The sequence below is a fragment of the Lutra lutra genome, chromosome 6, assembly GCF_902655055.1.
Source record: "Lutra lutra chromosome 6, mLutLut1.2, whole genome shotgun sequence".
NCBI classification, from domain to species: domain Eukaryota; kingdom Metazoa; phylum Chordata; class Mammalia; order Carnivora; family Mustelidae; genus Lutra; species Lutra lutra.
The window spans coordinates 104,299,567-104,313,264 of NC_062283.1; the positions used below are offsets into that span (position 1 = coordinate 104,299,567).

Consider the following 13,698-nt stretch of genomic DNA (forward strand, 5'->3'; position numbering starts at 1 on the left):
TTTTATTTCTTTTCAGTGTTGCAGAATTCATTGTTTATGCACCATACTCAGTGCTCCAGGCAATACGTGCCCTCCATAATACCCACCACCAGGCTCACCCAACCCCCTCCCCCTCCCTTCCAGAACCTTCAGTTTGTTTCTCAGAGTCCACAGTCTCATGGTTTGTCTTCCCCTCCGATTTCCCCCAACTCACTTCCTCTCTTGATAATTTCTTAATTGCTATTTTCTTTTAGAGGTATTTTTTTCTTTTACTTCATTGTTAGACATTAGGTCATGTAATGTGAAGGCTTAACCCAACTATCTTACTTGCTTTAGCTTTTTGGGGAAACATTTGAGGGAATTTTCAGAATTGCCCATAAAGACTTACTACATTCAGATTAAATGTTCAAAATTATTTTGCATCTGTGGCTGTTGTGCCAGATAATTACGGTCTCATTTGCTATATGTTAACATTTGAGTTGAGTAGTAGAGCCAGTTTAGGAAATAAATCTCTCTAGTAGAATGGCACAAACCTTAGAGTACCAGACAGTTAATGGCTGTTGTCCTTGGGCAAGTCACATAAATCAAGACTGTTCCCTCATTTGAAGAATGGGGGGGGCGGATGGGCGGGTATTCGATAGGGATAGGATTTTGTGATTCTGTAATTTGTTGTTCTGCTTGGATACCCAACCATAACTTACATGGTCATGACATTATCTCCTAGATTCTCTACCTAGTTTTTCTTTTCTTATTTAAAAAATATACTTTTATCCCTTGTGAAATTTCTTATAACTGAATTTTCTCCTGATAGATAAAATATAGTAGTATCCATGTATTTTCTTTAATTTAGGAATCTTTGTTTATTTTATTTATTTCTTTAAGATTTTATTTACTCATTTGAAAGAGAGAAAAAGAGAGAGAGCTAGAGATCGAGAGAGGGAGAATGAGCAGGGGGAGGGGCAGAGGAAGACTCCCCAGTGAGCTGGAGGGGAAGCCATGGTGCTCCATTCCAGGCATTCCAGGGTCATGACCTGAGCCAAAGGCAGACACTTCACTTAACTGACTGAGCCCCAAAGAATTCCCCAAAGAATCTTTGTTTAAATGAAGGATAATTTACCCCATGTAACTTCTTTCCAGTTCACTGTGCAAAGTTAAAAAAAAATAAAAAAAACAAACACAAAACTCTTGGTTACCAATAATGTTTCTAAACGATTGCCACAGTCTCCTTGTGTAATTGATTTCAAAAATACATTTTTCAATTTATTTCCAAGTAGATTTTTTTTTCCCTAAAATGGAACAGTGGAGTTGATTATTTGGTATTGTTCTTTTCCTAGGATATTGTTTCTCTAATTGCTGTTAGCTAACTCTGTGTGTCTGTGGATATTCTGGGAGTTTTCATATCTTCAGTGAGATTTAACATTTTGGGGGGTTTATTATCGGTGATAATCTTTTTGAAAAACCCAGATTTTGGGTCATCCAGACACCCGCCATATAACCAAATGTTACCGTGTAATTAAGATCGGTGTTTGTGTTTTTGTGTTTGTGCCATGTGAGGGGTGACTGCTTCGGTGTCTGAAGTATATGAAGCTACCCAAAGGATGTGGATATCCTGTGTTACAGCAGCGATTTAGTGATAATACAATTAAGTTAGAGTCAGAGTCCATTTTGTAACGTAGCACCTTTCAACAGTTCACTAGCAGTAAGTTTACCAGTAATTACACACTGAAGAACTTTCTTTACCTGATTCCAGCAGTAATTGAATAGCTACACATTTAATGCAGATTTTGATAGGGTTGTGGTACCAACTTTTTCTTGAAGCAATTATTTGGAATTATCATTCAAGGAATGCTTCTAGGAGGTTTTATTTAGTAAGTCTGATTATCCTCACCTAGTAAAGAAAACCATAAAGTCATATATACTATTTTTTAGGGTGAATTTAAATGAAAATCCATTAGAATGATTAAAGTAAAAAAAAAAGGCCTATAGCTCCATTGGTGCTCTCATTTTAGCACGAAACCATGGTTTGTTACACGTGTTTCTGCTGTTAATCGCAGTTGAATTGGTTATGTCGTTATTTTTGCATTTATACGTTTGTTTTAGCTTTGTGTTATCGGGAAATAAATACTAAGTTTCATTTTGTATGTATTAAGATAACATAATAATACTGATTAAAGTTGACATAAGGAGTACAAGAGAATATTTTTCTTTTAACCAAGTTGTCCATCTAGTACTGGTTTAAAAAGCCTTGGCCTATGGTATTGGCCATTGTTGTATCGCAGTCACTATGGCTCACCTTCACCCAGATGCTCTTCCCTCTGTCAGTCTCAATGAGTTGCTTAAATTGAACTCTTTTCCTTTTCTCTATGATATGGCCACCTAAAATATAGCTGTGAGGTAAATAAGCCATTAATTTTGTGTGTGGATAGTTGGATTTTTAAGATATTATGATCTATCTGATTTTATAATTTCCCCTGACTTGAGGTATCCTCTTACTTTAATATTATTTTGATTACTTTTTCATTCAGCCATCCACTTAACACATATTTTTAAAATGTTATTATGTGCCAAGAACTAGGTACTAGAGATAGTGGAACATAATTCTCATTTTTGTGCTTGTGTGAGTCTGTAGTTTCTCTTTGTGGTCACATTTTTCTATGATATATAAAAATTCCATGTATATGTTACTTAGTATATATCTATTTCGACCAGACTTCTTTTTGCCTTCCGTCATATCTACATGGCCTTGAGTACTTGTGGGACATGACCACATCCTGATTACCACAGACTTAAATGCCTTTTCAACCCAAGATGATGGGTCTTTTAAGTCATTCATTCAGGTAATGCTGTTGAAGGACTATTAAATTCACGACATTGTGCTAGATGCTTTTGAGTGTTTAAAGATTTTATTTATTTATTTATTTGACAGACAGAGATCACAAGTAGGCAGAGAGGCAAGCAGAGAGAGAGGAAGGGAAGCAGGCTCCCTGCTGAGCAGAGAGCCCGATGTGGGACTCGATCCCAGGACCCTGGGATCATGACCTGAGCCGAAGGCAGAGGCTTTAATCCACTAAGCCAGCCAGGCACCCCTACTATTGAGTGTTTAAAGATAAATCAAACTGTCTGTGTTCTCAGGAAAGGAGTTTACTAATTTTAATCTAGTTATTGAATCCTTGGACTGATTGCTGGATCTGTGGATATTTTTCAATCTGCACCCAAAATTTTAGACTTCTTGATAACAGGGATTTTTGTATTTCATCCCTCCATTTGTTCATTTGGTAAAGATTTACTAAGCACATGGATTTGCTCCTGGTTGACTTCTGTCTTTAACTTTCTTATCATCCATATTAATGACCCAGATTTCTATGCCAAGGGTTTTTTGAGAAATACAGGTGGGATCTGTTCCAAGCCTCACAAGCAACTCTTTCTACCCATTGTTGCCCAGAGACATTTGGAGAATATTTTAAGGTAATTGTAGATATAGGTAAACTTCCTAAATCTGGAAAGCTTAGAACCTGGAGTCTTCTGGAGCCATAAATAGAATGCTACTTTCAAGTAAAAGCAGGATTGGGCAGAAGGAGATGTCCAGAAGTGATATAGATCCTAGGACCATTGTGGCCAACCCTGGAGGTGTTGGGATCTCTGGAGTCATATTGACCCTTTGGATTGTCCCTAATTGTGCTGAAATGACCAGACCTTTATAGTCTCACACTGATCAATCATTGGATAGTGGCCACCACACATGACCTTAAGCTACAAGTTCATTACAGTTGAAAGTTCATTATAGTCCCTAGGAAGGGCTGACTGCTGTTGTCTGTTTGCCCAAAGCATTCTCAGCAAGCAGGGAAACAGGTTCTCCACACACAGGCGTCTGGGCTGAGGGCATCACGGTGTCCACTGTAGGGTGTAAACTATGAGCATTATGTTGATGGTAGAATGGCTTATTCAATTCACTTAATTTTCCCCTCTGAAACATGAATATCCTGATTTAGGATGCTAATATATGGTAAATTAGTTACGGCTAAGCTGAACACTTGGCTTCATAGTTCCCTTATTACTTTTTATCTAGGTGTTAATATTATTTAACTCTAATAATAGTGACTATATGTCTTAGTTTATTCAGAACAGCTGTTTTCCTGGGACTACACAGTTTAGGCCTGTTGAGATCAATAACATCTGTTAATTATTCTTAATATTCTTAACATTCCCAGACATTTCTGTTTGGGAGGTGAATTGTACAGTTATTCTACCTAGCATTTCTATTTTTAAGATTTGTTTGCATGTTTATTCTCTAAATATCTTTCTAATGAGTAGAATATTCACTTTTTCTACTTATTTTAAGAGGTAGAAGTGTTCTTCTGGATTAACTTTTGACTTTTGCTTTACTTGATCCTAAAACAAATGCCTTTCATCTTTATTAAATTCTTTATCAGCAAACTTTAAAATGTAAAATCACGGGGCACCTGGGTGGCTCAGTGGGTTAAAGCCTCTGCCTTCAGCTCAGGTCATGATCCCAGGGTCCTGGGATCAAGCCCCGCATAGGGCTCTCTGCTCAGCAGGGAGCCTGCTTCCTCCTCTCTCTCTGCCTGCCCCTCTGCCTACTTGTGATCTCTGTCAAATAAATAAATAAAATCTTTAAAAAAAAATAAAATGTAAAATCACAACATATTGCAGAAGGCCTGTGACTACAAATACTGTAATGTATTATCTGTCCCCCTCCCCATCAAAGTTATATCTACAATGGCCTTACCTGTGGTTTATTTTTTAGCTTAATGAATATTAATCATGAATGTTTCATGTCCTTATTTATCCTTTTGGTCAGGGAATCTGGGACTTGAAGTGCTTCCCTGTTGGAGCTGATCTCTTTTCTGGAAGGATATGCTGAGCTGTTCAGATTTGTGTCCTAAGGGTATACGTGTTGCTTAGAGATGGGCAGTTTTAAAGCTACCTTTCCAGAAATTTTGTGGTAATAATAAATTTAATTTTACACAAGGTAGATTTAATAACCTGCAGGACCACCGTGTTCACAAGGAAAGCTAGTTTAAAACTTGTCATGGGTTCCAAAATATGTCTGGGCACCGAACAGAAGCAGGTCCTCACTGACTTTCATGATCTACCAGGAGGTAATGTTGTCACTTTAACCTATGCTGCTTGCTGCTTTTTTCCTAAGTTTTGTTTCTTTGCACTCTTCTCACTGTTTCTGAGTTAGTTGTGGCTTAAATGTTGTATGGGGAACTGGATTCACTGGTGGACTTGGTTATATCCATTTGTGACTCGGGCTAGAAAAGCCAGCTTGCTGCTGGTTTTCTTTTGATATTTGGCATTCCGTGGTGGACAGTATCTTTCCTGTCTCAGTGTGCTGCCAGTGATGTAATCATGTTTCCTTTACAAAAGAAGAGAACTATTAAGGATGTCATGGTATGACTTGATGCCTGATTTTTGTCGGCAAATGAGATTCTAACAGATCAGTTATTTAAATAACCAAATATCTGGCATTCTACACATTTGCGTGGACTCAAGAGGTCATGGAGTTATACAAAGAGAGATAGCTTAAAATTGAAGCACAGGGAGCAAAACTTAAGAAGATGGCATGTTGTATGGATGCCTTTTCTCCTAGGTACCTGTAGGCAGTAAATTTATCTGAAATGTTAACTTAATTTTACTCCATTGTCTGAGCTTTAGAAAGAAGTGATTTGGATAGTATTTCCTTTTTTCTGACTTAGAAAATCTTGTTGGGCATTGAAGAGCTATTTTAGGGTAAACATAGGTTTTTTTTTTTCTTTCTTTCTTATGAAATCGAAGCCCCTGACCACTTACCTAAACATTCATTGAGTTTGATTTCCAGCGCTTTGATGAAGCTGCTGCCTCCTTCCAGCTTTCCTTGAGCTTCAGAAACTAGGGTGTCATTAGAGTCAAGCTGCCTTTGAAAGTTAGGAATTACGACTGATCTTTGATTTTATTTATCATTTGGATGAATGTTTTAAATGGTCATGTGTTTCAGGGCTACAGTTCTATGTAACCACCCGACCTAAAGGATGTGGTCTGTGTGAGATTATTATATAATCACATAACGCTACTTAATAGGAGTGAATTTGAGAAATTTGGTTCTAAATATCAAAAAGCTGAGTTTAGTCACCTCAGAAAGTAAACAAAGACTGGATTTCTGAATCAAAAGAAACCTAGCTTCCATCATTTAATTTTTCCTTTAAAAATAAACATTTATTAAGCACTATCAATAAATCAGTAAATTGATGAATCCTGAACACTAATATGGTCCTTCCTTGTCATCCATTCATACCAGGCCACCGTTCTTCATTCCACTGTGGTTCACTGTCTGCCTCTCCAGGACTCCTGTCAGTATCCACATGGATGGTGTTCTTAGTGATCTCTCTAGTGATCTTATCCTTCATCCTACCTCAGCCCCTCACTCTAACCGTCCTATCCCAGATGTTATCATTATCAGTAGTAACTGTGGTCCTTCCAGGATCTTAATCTAAGGCATCCCCAGCTCTGAATTCCACCTTGAACCTCCCCAGCTCACTGCTTCTAGTACCTCCAATCCAGCAACCTTTTGGCCATATTGATTTTTTTTTTTTTTTTTTTGGGCCGTATTGATTTTTAAAAGCCATGAATTCCACCACCCTGTCACTGTATCTCACTATCCTGATGACCTTTCTTCCCTTTATACCCAGTTTAGATTCCATGTCATTACTTGCTTGGCAAAATCCAATCTCAGCTAAACCCATCTCTAAACCCTCAATCTTTTATTTTTATTTTTTAATTTAAATCCAATTAGTTAACATATAACATATTATTGGCTTCAGAGGTAGAGGTCAGTGATTCATCAGTTTTGTATAACACCCAGTGCTCATTTTATCACATGCTCTCCTTAATGTCCATCACTCAGTCACCCCATCTCTCTACCCCCTTCCCCTCCATCAACCCTCAGTTTGTTTCCTATGCTTAAGAGTCTCTTATGGGGGACGCCTGGGTGGCTCAGTTGGTTGGGCAGCTGCCTTCGGCTCAGGTCATGATCCCAGCGTCCTGGGATCGAGTCCTGCATCGGGCTCCTTGCTTGGCGGGGAGCCTGCTTCTCCCTCTGCCTCTGCCTGCCATTCTGTCTGCCTGTGCTCGCTCGCTCTCCTCTCTCTCTGACAAATAAATAAAAAATCTTAAAAAAAAAAAAGAGTCTCTTATGGGTTTGTCTCCCTCTCTGATTTTGTCTTGTTTTATTTTTCCCTCCATTTCCCTATGATCTTCTGTTTTGTTTCTTAAATTGTGCGTGTGAGTGAGATCATATGATAATTGTCTTTCTCTGATTGACTTATTTTGCTTAGCTTACTAGCCTCTAGTTCCATCCATGTTGTTGTAAATGGCAAGATTTCATTTTTTTAAATGGCTGAGTAGTATTCCTGTGTGTGTGTGTGTGTGTGTGTGTGTGTGTGTGTGTGTGACATCCTCTGTATCCATTCATGTGTTGATGGACATCTAGGCACTTTCCCTAGTTTGGCTATGGTGGACACTGCTGCTATAAATATTGCGGTGCAGGTGTCCCTTTGGATCACTACATTTGTATCTTTGGGATAAATACCTAGTAGTGTGATTGCTGGGTCGCTGGGTAGCTCTATTTTCAACTTTTTGAGGAACCTCCATGGTGTTTTCCAGAGTGGCTGCACCAGCTTGCATTCCCACCAACAGGGTAGGAGGGTTCCCCTTTCTCCGTATCCTCGCCAATATTTGTTGTTTCCTGACTTGTTAATTTTAGCCATTCTGACTGGTGTGAGGTGGTATCTCACTGTGGTTTTGATTTGTATTACCCTGATGCCAAGGGATGTGAGGCATTTTTCTTGTGTCTTTTGGCCATTTGTATGTCTTCTTTGAAGAAATGTCTATTTGTGTCTTCTGCATTTTTTGATTGGATTATTTGTTCTTTGGTTTTGAGTTTGATAAGTTCTTTATAGATTTTGGAGACTAGCCCTTTATCTGATAGGACATTTGCAAATACCTTCTCCCATTCTGTCCATTGTCTTTTGGTTTTATTGACTGTTTCCTTTGCTGTGCAGAAGCCTTTTATCTTGATGAAGTCCCAATAGTTCATTTTTGCATTTGTTTCCATTGCCTTTGGAGACGTGTCTAGCAAGAAGTTGCTGTGGCCAAGGTCACAGAGGTTGCTGCCTGTGTTCTCCTCAAGGGTTTTGATGGATTCCTGTCTCACATTGAGATGTTTCATCTATTTTGAGTCTGTTTTGGTGTATGGTATAAGAAAGTGGTCCAGTTTCATTCTTCTGCATGTGGCTGTCTAATTTAACAAACACCCTTTCCTAAACCGTCAACCTTAAGTAGAATGTTACCAGAGAAAAACATCATCTTGCAATTGATTCCACTTTTAGTCTGAGACTAGTAATCTTCAGGGGCCGCTCTTGCTGCCTACCATCCTGCTGCCAGATCCTGGTCTTTTCACTTCTCCATTTTCCTGGATGACCCTCCCCTCCCCTCCCCTTCCTTCCCCTTCCCGCCCCCCCCCTTTTAAGATTTTATTGATTTGACAGAAAGAGAGAGAGAGAAGGAGCACAGGTAGGCAAAGCAGCAGGCAGAGGAAGAGGGAGAAGCAGGCTCCCCACTGAGTAGGGAGCCCGACACAGGGCTTGATCGCAGGGCCCTGAGATGGTGACCTGAGCCCAAGGCAGACACTTAGCTGACTGAGCCACCCAGGCACCCCCAGAAGACTATTTCATACTTTTCTCTCCTCAACACTGCTACGCACCCATCCTTACTTTTTTTTTTTTTTAAAGATTTTATTTATTTATTTGACAGACAGAGATCACAAGTAGGCAGAGAGGCAGGCAGAGAGAGAGGAAGGGAAGCAGGCTCCCTGCTGAGCAGAGAACCTGATGCGGGACTCGATCCCAGGACCCTGGGATCATGACCTGAGCCGAAGGCAGCGGCCTAACCCGAAGGCAGCGGCCTAACCCACTGAGCCACCCAGGCGCCCCCATCCTTACTTTTTACTAGTAATCTAGTTTCATGTTTTGCCAAGAAGATAGATGCAGTGAAGAGAGAACTTTGACAAGCCCTCGCCATTGCACACACTCCTGTATCCGCATTGGTGCTCACACATGCCTTCCTCCCGCACTCTGACTGAATGCAAGGGTTCCTGTCAACCTCCCCACACTAGACCCCTTCCTCCCCATCAAAGCCATAGTCTTGGTTGTTCTTCTGTCTCTTCATTTAATTAATTTTCTCAATCATTTCTTCCTTTCTTTATTGATCATTTCTATAAGCCTGCAAATATGCTTTTTTATTGGTCTTACAGAAAAATTCCCTTTATTGATCCATATTTTGGTCCAGCCAGTTGTTCCTCCTTTTTTCCCCTTTACAACAAAACTTCTCCCAATAATTATCATTAATCGTTATCTCCTGTCTTCCCTCTCCCTCTTGATCTAGGCCTCTTAGAAGAGGCTTCTAGGCCAGCACATTCTCCTACTTTTCCTCCAAACTCTTGGCTTTTTTTTTTTTTTTCTTTTCAACTTTGCTGATTATATTAGTTCTCACTGCTTGTCTTTTTAACATTGGATTTTTCCTCTATGTACTCATATACACTTACTTGGCAATCACACCCAGGCCCATGTTTTTTAGTGCTGTCTTAATGATGAAGACTTTCAATTTCTATATCTTAACAGTCTGTTTATGAGCTTTACCTTAACATCTGAAGGTATCTCAGATGTAGCCTCTTTAAGTGGTATTTCATCGCAGCATGCTTCATGATTTGCCTTTCTTTAGTTAAGGGCAACTCTGACCTTCAGCTTGCATGGGCCAGAAGCCTTTGAGTCATCCTTGGTGTTTTTCTCTGACTCATGCTCCATAACCATTTTATCAACAAATCCCTTCGACTCTATATTTAGACTATATCCACAGAGTCTCACACCTTTTCTGCAATTAGGTGTCCTCATCTCTTACTGGTATGGTAGTATCCTGTAATCAGACTTGCCATGTCCCCCTTGCCTGGTTAGAGGCTATTCACCAAGTACCAGCTAGAGAAATGGAATGTAGTTGAGAGAATGGCAGGATTTTACTCAATGGCTTCCTGTCTCCCTCACCTAATTGTTGACTCACTCATTGTCATAGTTAATAGAAAGCTGACAGGGACCTGCAAGGTCCTGTCTGATCTGTGTCACCTCCCCATCCCACACTCTTCAGCTCTTCAGCTTTATCTCCTATCAGTATTTCTCTTATTCCAGACCAGGCACTCGGGACTTCCTGCCTTTCCTCTGATGTAATAAGAAATGCCTGTACCCCAGGACCTTTGCACTTGTTGATCTCTCTGCCCAGAACATTTATTCCCTCAGATATATGCACAGTGCACTTTCTCATTTCCTTCAACTCTCTCTGTATATGTCACCTCTCAGTGGGACCTTCCTGACCTTCCTATTTAAAATCACAGTAGCCCTATCTCCTGTTTCTAATTATTTTACTATTTTTAGTTAGTATCATGATTCTTTTGTTATAGATAGTAAATTGAGCCTTAGGGAGTTTAGTAATTAGTGGAGATAGCACTGAAAACCAGATCTGTCTTGACTCATGGCGCAATCTCTGCATGTGTTAATTTACCCATTGGGATACTCTGTGTACGAACTTTGTATCAGGTTAATTTCACTATAACACGGAGGAAGTCATCATTTTTGCACAAGTTACGTGTGTTCTTATCCTCCATCGTTACCTTTTTGGGAGAAGATAGAAACAGATTTTTAACAAACAGTTCATGTCATTGCAGCTTGTAATGGAGAGAGTTGTTAAATTAAGCTGTTTCCTCAGACCAAGCAGGCATTTGAGTAACAGTTCTAAGAAACTCAACTTTGCCACCTTCTAGCAGCAAAAAAGGCTGTACTTAGTGGCACCTGGGTGGTTTAGTCAGTTGACCATCTGCCTTTGGATCTGGTCGTGATCTCAGGGTCCTGGGATCGAGCCCCACATGGGGGCCTCTGTTCGGTGGGGAATCTGCTTCTCTCTCTCCCTCTGTATTTTCTCTCTCACTGTCTCTCAAATGAATAGGTAAAATCTTTAGGAAAAAAAGAAAGCTGTATCTACGTCCTGAGATGACAAATACCCGAGTCCAGGGAACTTGAAGTAGCAGGGAATAAATAAGAACACTGCTCACCTAGTTAGGGAGGCTCAGGCATTCCAGCGGTATGGATTCCCCAGGAGGCGGCTGGAACCTTACGACTAAGGAATTGTTCTTAGTTCAATGGAGTCCTGGATTTTCAGAGCTTATCAAGCTGTTCTCCGTCAAATAGGGAACTGATGAGTGATAGAGGTCACAGTCTCGGAAGATAGTCACAGATGGTGATGAGTATGAATCATGCTTTTAAGTTTTTGCAGCTGCTTAGAGAGTGCAGACTACAGGATGTGTCTGGCTGGCGTTTCCCAGCACCTGCCCTGTTTGTGGTGTGTATTCAAAAGGAATGATTGAGCTGAGCATGAATTCTGTGCAACAAGAAGAACTGGCGTCCCTCAGTTTTGGGACTGAAATATGAATCTCTGATATGTCCACAGACTTCTGGTCACCTGGCCAGACTGTGGTCATTATTTGTGTCTACCCAGCTCCTTGAACTTAGGATTTTTCAGGAAATGCTGGTATTGGTGGACAGGTGGTGAAACTTCAAATGAGAATTGAACACTAGTAACATGCACCTTGTGTTTTCAATGCGAAGCCTGAAGTGTTTATCAAGCTCTTTTAATGTGAAGAGTCTCAAACTCCAAATTCTGTATTTTTCTTAGTAGGTAAAGCTGAAATCTCTGCTCAGCTCTTTGGGCTTCCAGCTGTTATCTGCTGGGTTTTTCACGTCTCCTGCAGCCATAGAGGTCAGCCAAAGATTTGGATGGAGTATACACATGGACTTTGGGGTACCCCTATGTGGTGTTCTTTTAGGGGCTTGCTCCCTCAATGTCTAACCACTGGCAGCCCGGAACCCCTTTCATTCTCTCATAGCTCTGAGCTAATAAAGACAGAGTCTGTCTTGTCTGAATCCTAGCAGTCTCTTGTCACAGAGAATGCAGAGTCCCCTCAGGGGCCAGGACTTATAAATGTTATACTTATCTACTGCCCTTCCTTTCTTTCAAGGGTCAAGGCCCCTTTGGTTTAGGCTGCTTTTTGGCTCTCCAATGCCTTTAAGTCACTTATTTGTTACATTGTGTCCAGAGTTGATTAATACGTGTGGGCGGGTTAGTCTGAAAAGAGCTACCAGACTCCTTACTAAATTTGTAACCTTAACAAACTGATACATAATTTTCATTGTCATTCAAGTTCAAAATACTTTATAATTTCCTTATAATTTCTTTTGAGCCGTGGATCCTTAGACATATTTAAAATTTTTTTCTAACTTAGGATTTTCTAACTCTCTTTCTGTTATTGACTTCTAGCTTGGTTCAGTTGTAGTGAGGGAATACACCCTGTTATGATTTTAATCATTCAAAATTTGTTGAGATTGGATGTTTAGCCCAGTCTGTGGTCAGTGAATGTCTGTTTCTGCTTCCTTGTAAAGGGTTTGTATTCTTGGCTGTTGTCCTGTATTTGCTAATCATATTCCAATCTTCTCTAGTCCTGACTTTTTATTTTGGTATGCTTTTTCTGCCACTTACTGAGATTGGTGTATTAATATCTCCCTCCATATTGGGAATCTATCCACTTTTTCCTTTTAATTCTGTTAATTTTTCTTATTTATTTGGAGCCTATGTTGTTCCATGAGTGTAAATTTAGAACTATGTCCTCCTCCTGACTTGAACCTTTCAAAATGATGAATTTTCCCACTTTATCTCTGGTAATGCCTTTTCCCCTAAAGTTTACTTTGTCCACTGATCCTGTGGTGACAACACCTTGTTTTACTTAGGGTTTTCATTGTTTGTTTTCTTTCTTTTTTACTTAGGATTCTTTGGTTATCTTTATTGTCTCAGTGTTTTCTTTTAAGTAGTTGCAGTTTGCTTTCTTTTATCCCAGAGTGACAAACTTTCTTTCAGTTGAAATGCTAAGATTACTTACAGTTAATATAATAATTATGTTTGCATTTAAACCAACCCTCTTGCTAGTTATATTCTATTTCCTTCACCTTTTCTATGCTCCGTCACCATTAACTCTCTGAATTATTGGTCATGGTGTGTATTTGTCATATTAAGACTAATTTTTCTTTTTTTAGGAAAAGATAGAGTTTTCAACACACCGTTGTGTGAACAAGGAATTGTTGGGTTTGGAATTGGGATCGCAGTCACTGGGGCTACTGCCATTGCAGAAATTCAGTTTGCAGATTATATTTTCCCTGCTTTTGATCAGGTAAGAAGGTTTCATTTTACTATAATTGAACATTTTTTTTAAGATTTTTGTTTATTTATTAGAGAGTGAGAGAGAGTGAGAACACAAGCAAGGGAAGGGGCAGAGGGAGAGGGAGAAGCAGACTCCCTGCTGAGCAGAGGGAGCCCCCCATGGGGCTCGATCCCAGGACCCCGAGATCATGGCCTGAGCCAAAGGCAGATGTTTAACTGACTAGGCCACCCAGGTGGCCCTGTGATTAAACATGTCTTAGATTACATCCATGAAGTGTTGGAGTTTTGCCTCCACTCTCCCACCTCTGATCTTGGGGATTTTTTGGTCATCTTTGAGCTAATGCATTATGAGTTATTTTGTTATGGGCATATATTTAAACATCTAATAAAATGGTTAAGGAAAGGGATGAC

At 39.8% G+C, this 13,698-nt stretch overlaps 1 protein-coding gene across 1 annotated transcript in view; it reads left to right on the plus strand.

The window, feature by feature from the left end:
- The window catches only part of BCKDHB (branched chain keto acid dehydrogenase E1 subunit beta), a 232,052-nt gene that overhangs the window by 38,154 nt on the left and 180,200 nt on the right, over positions 1–13,698 (plus strand). Inside the window, exon 4 of the mRNA XM_047734420.1 lies at positions 13,164–13,297. Coding sequence (XP_047590376.1) covers positions 13,164–13,297 — 134 coding nt within the window. The remainder of the gene's footprint in view (positions 1–13,163; positions 13,298–13,698) is intronic.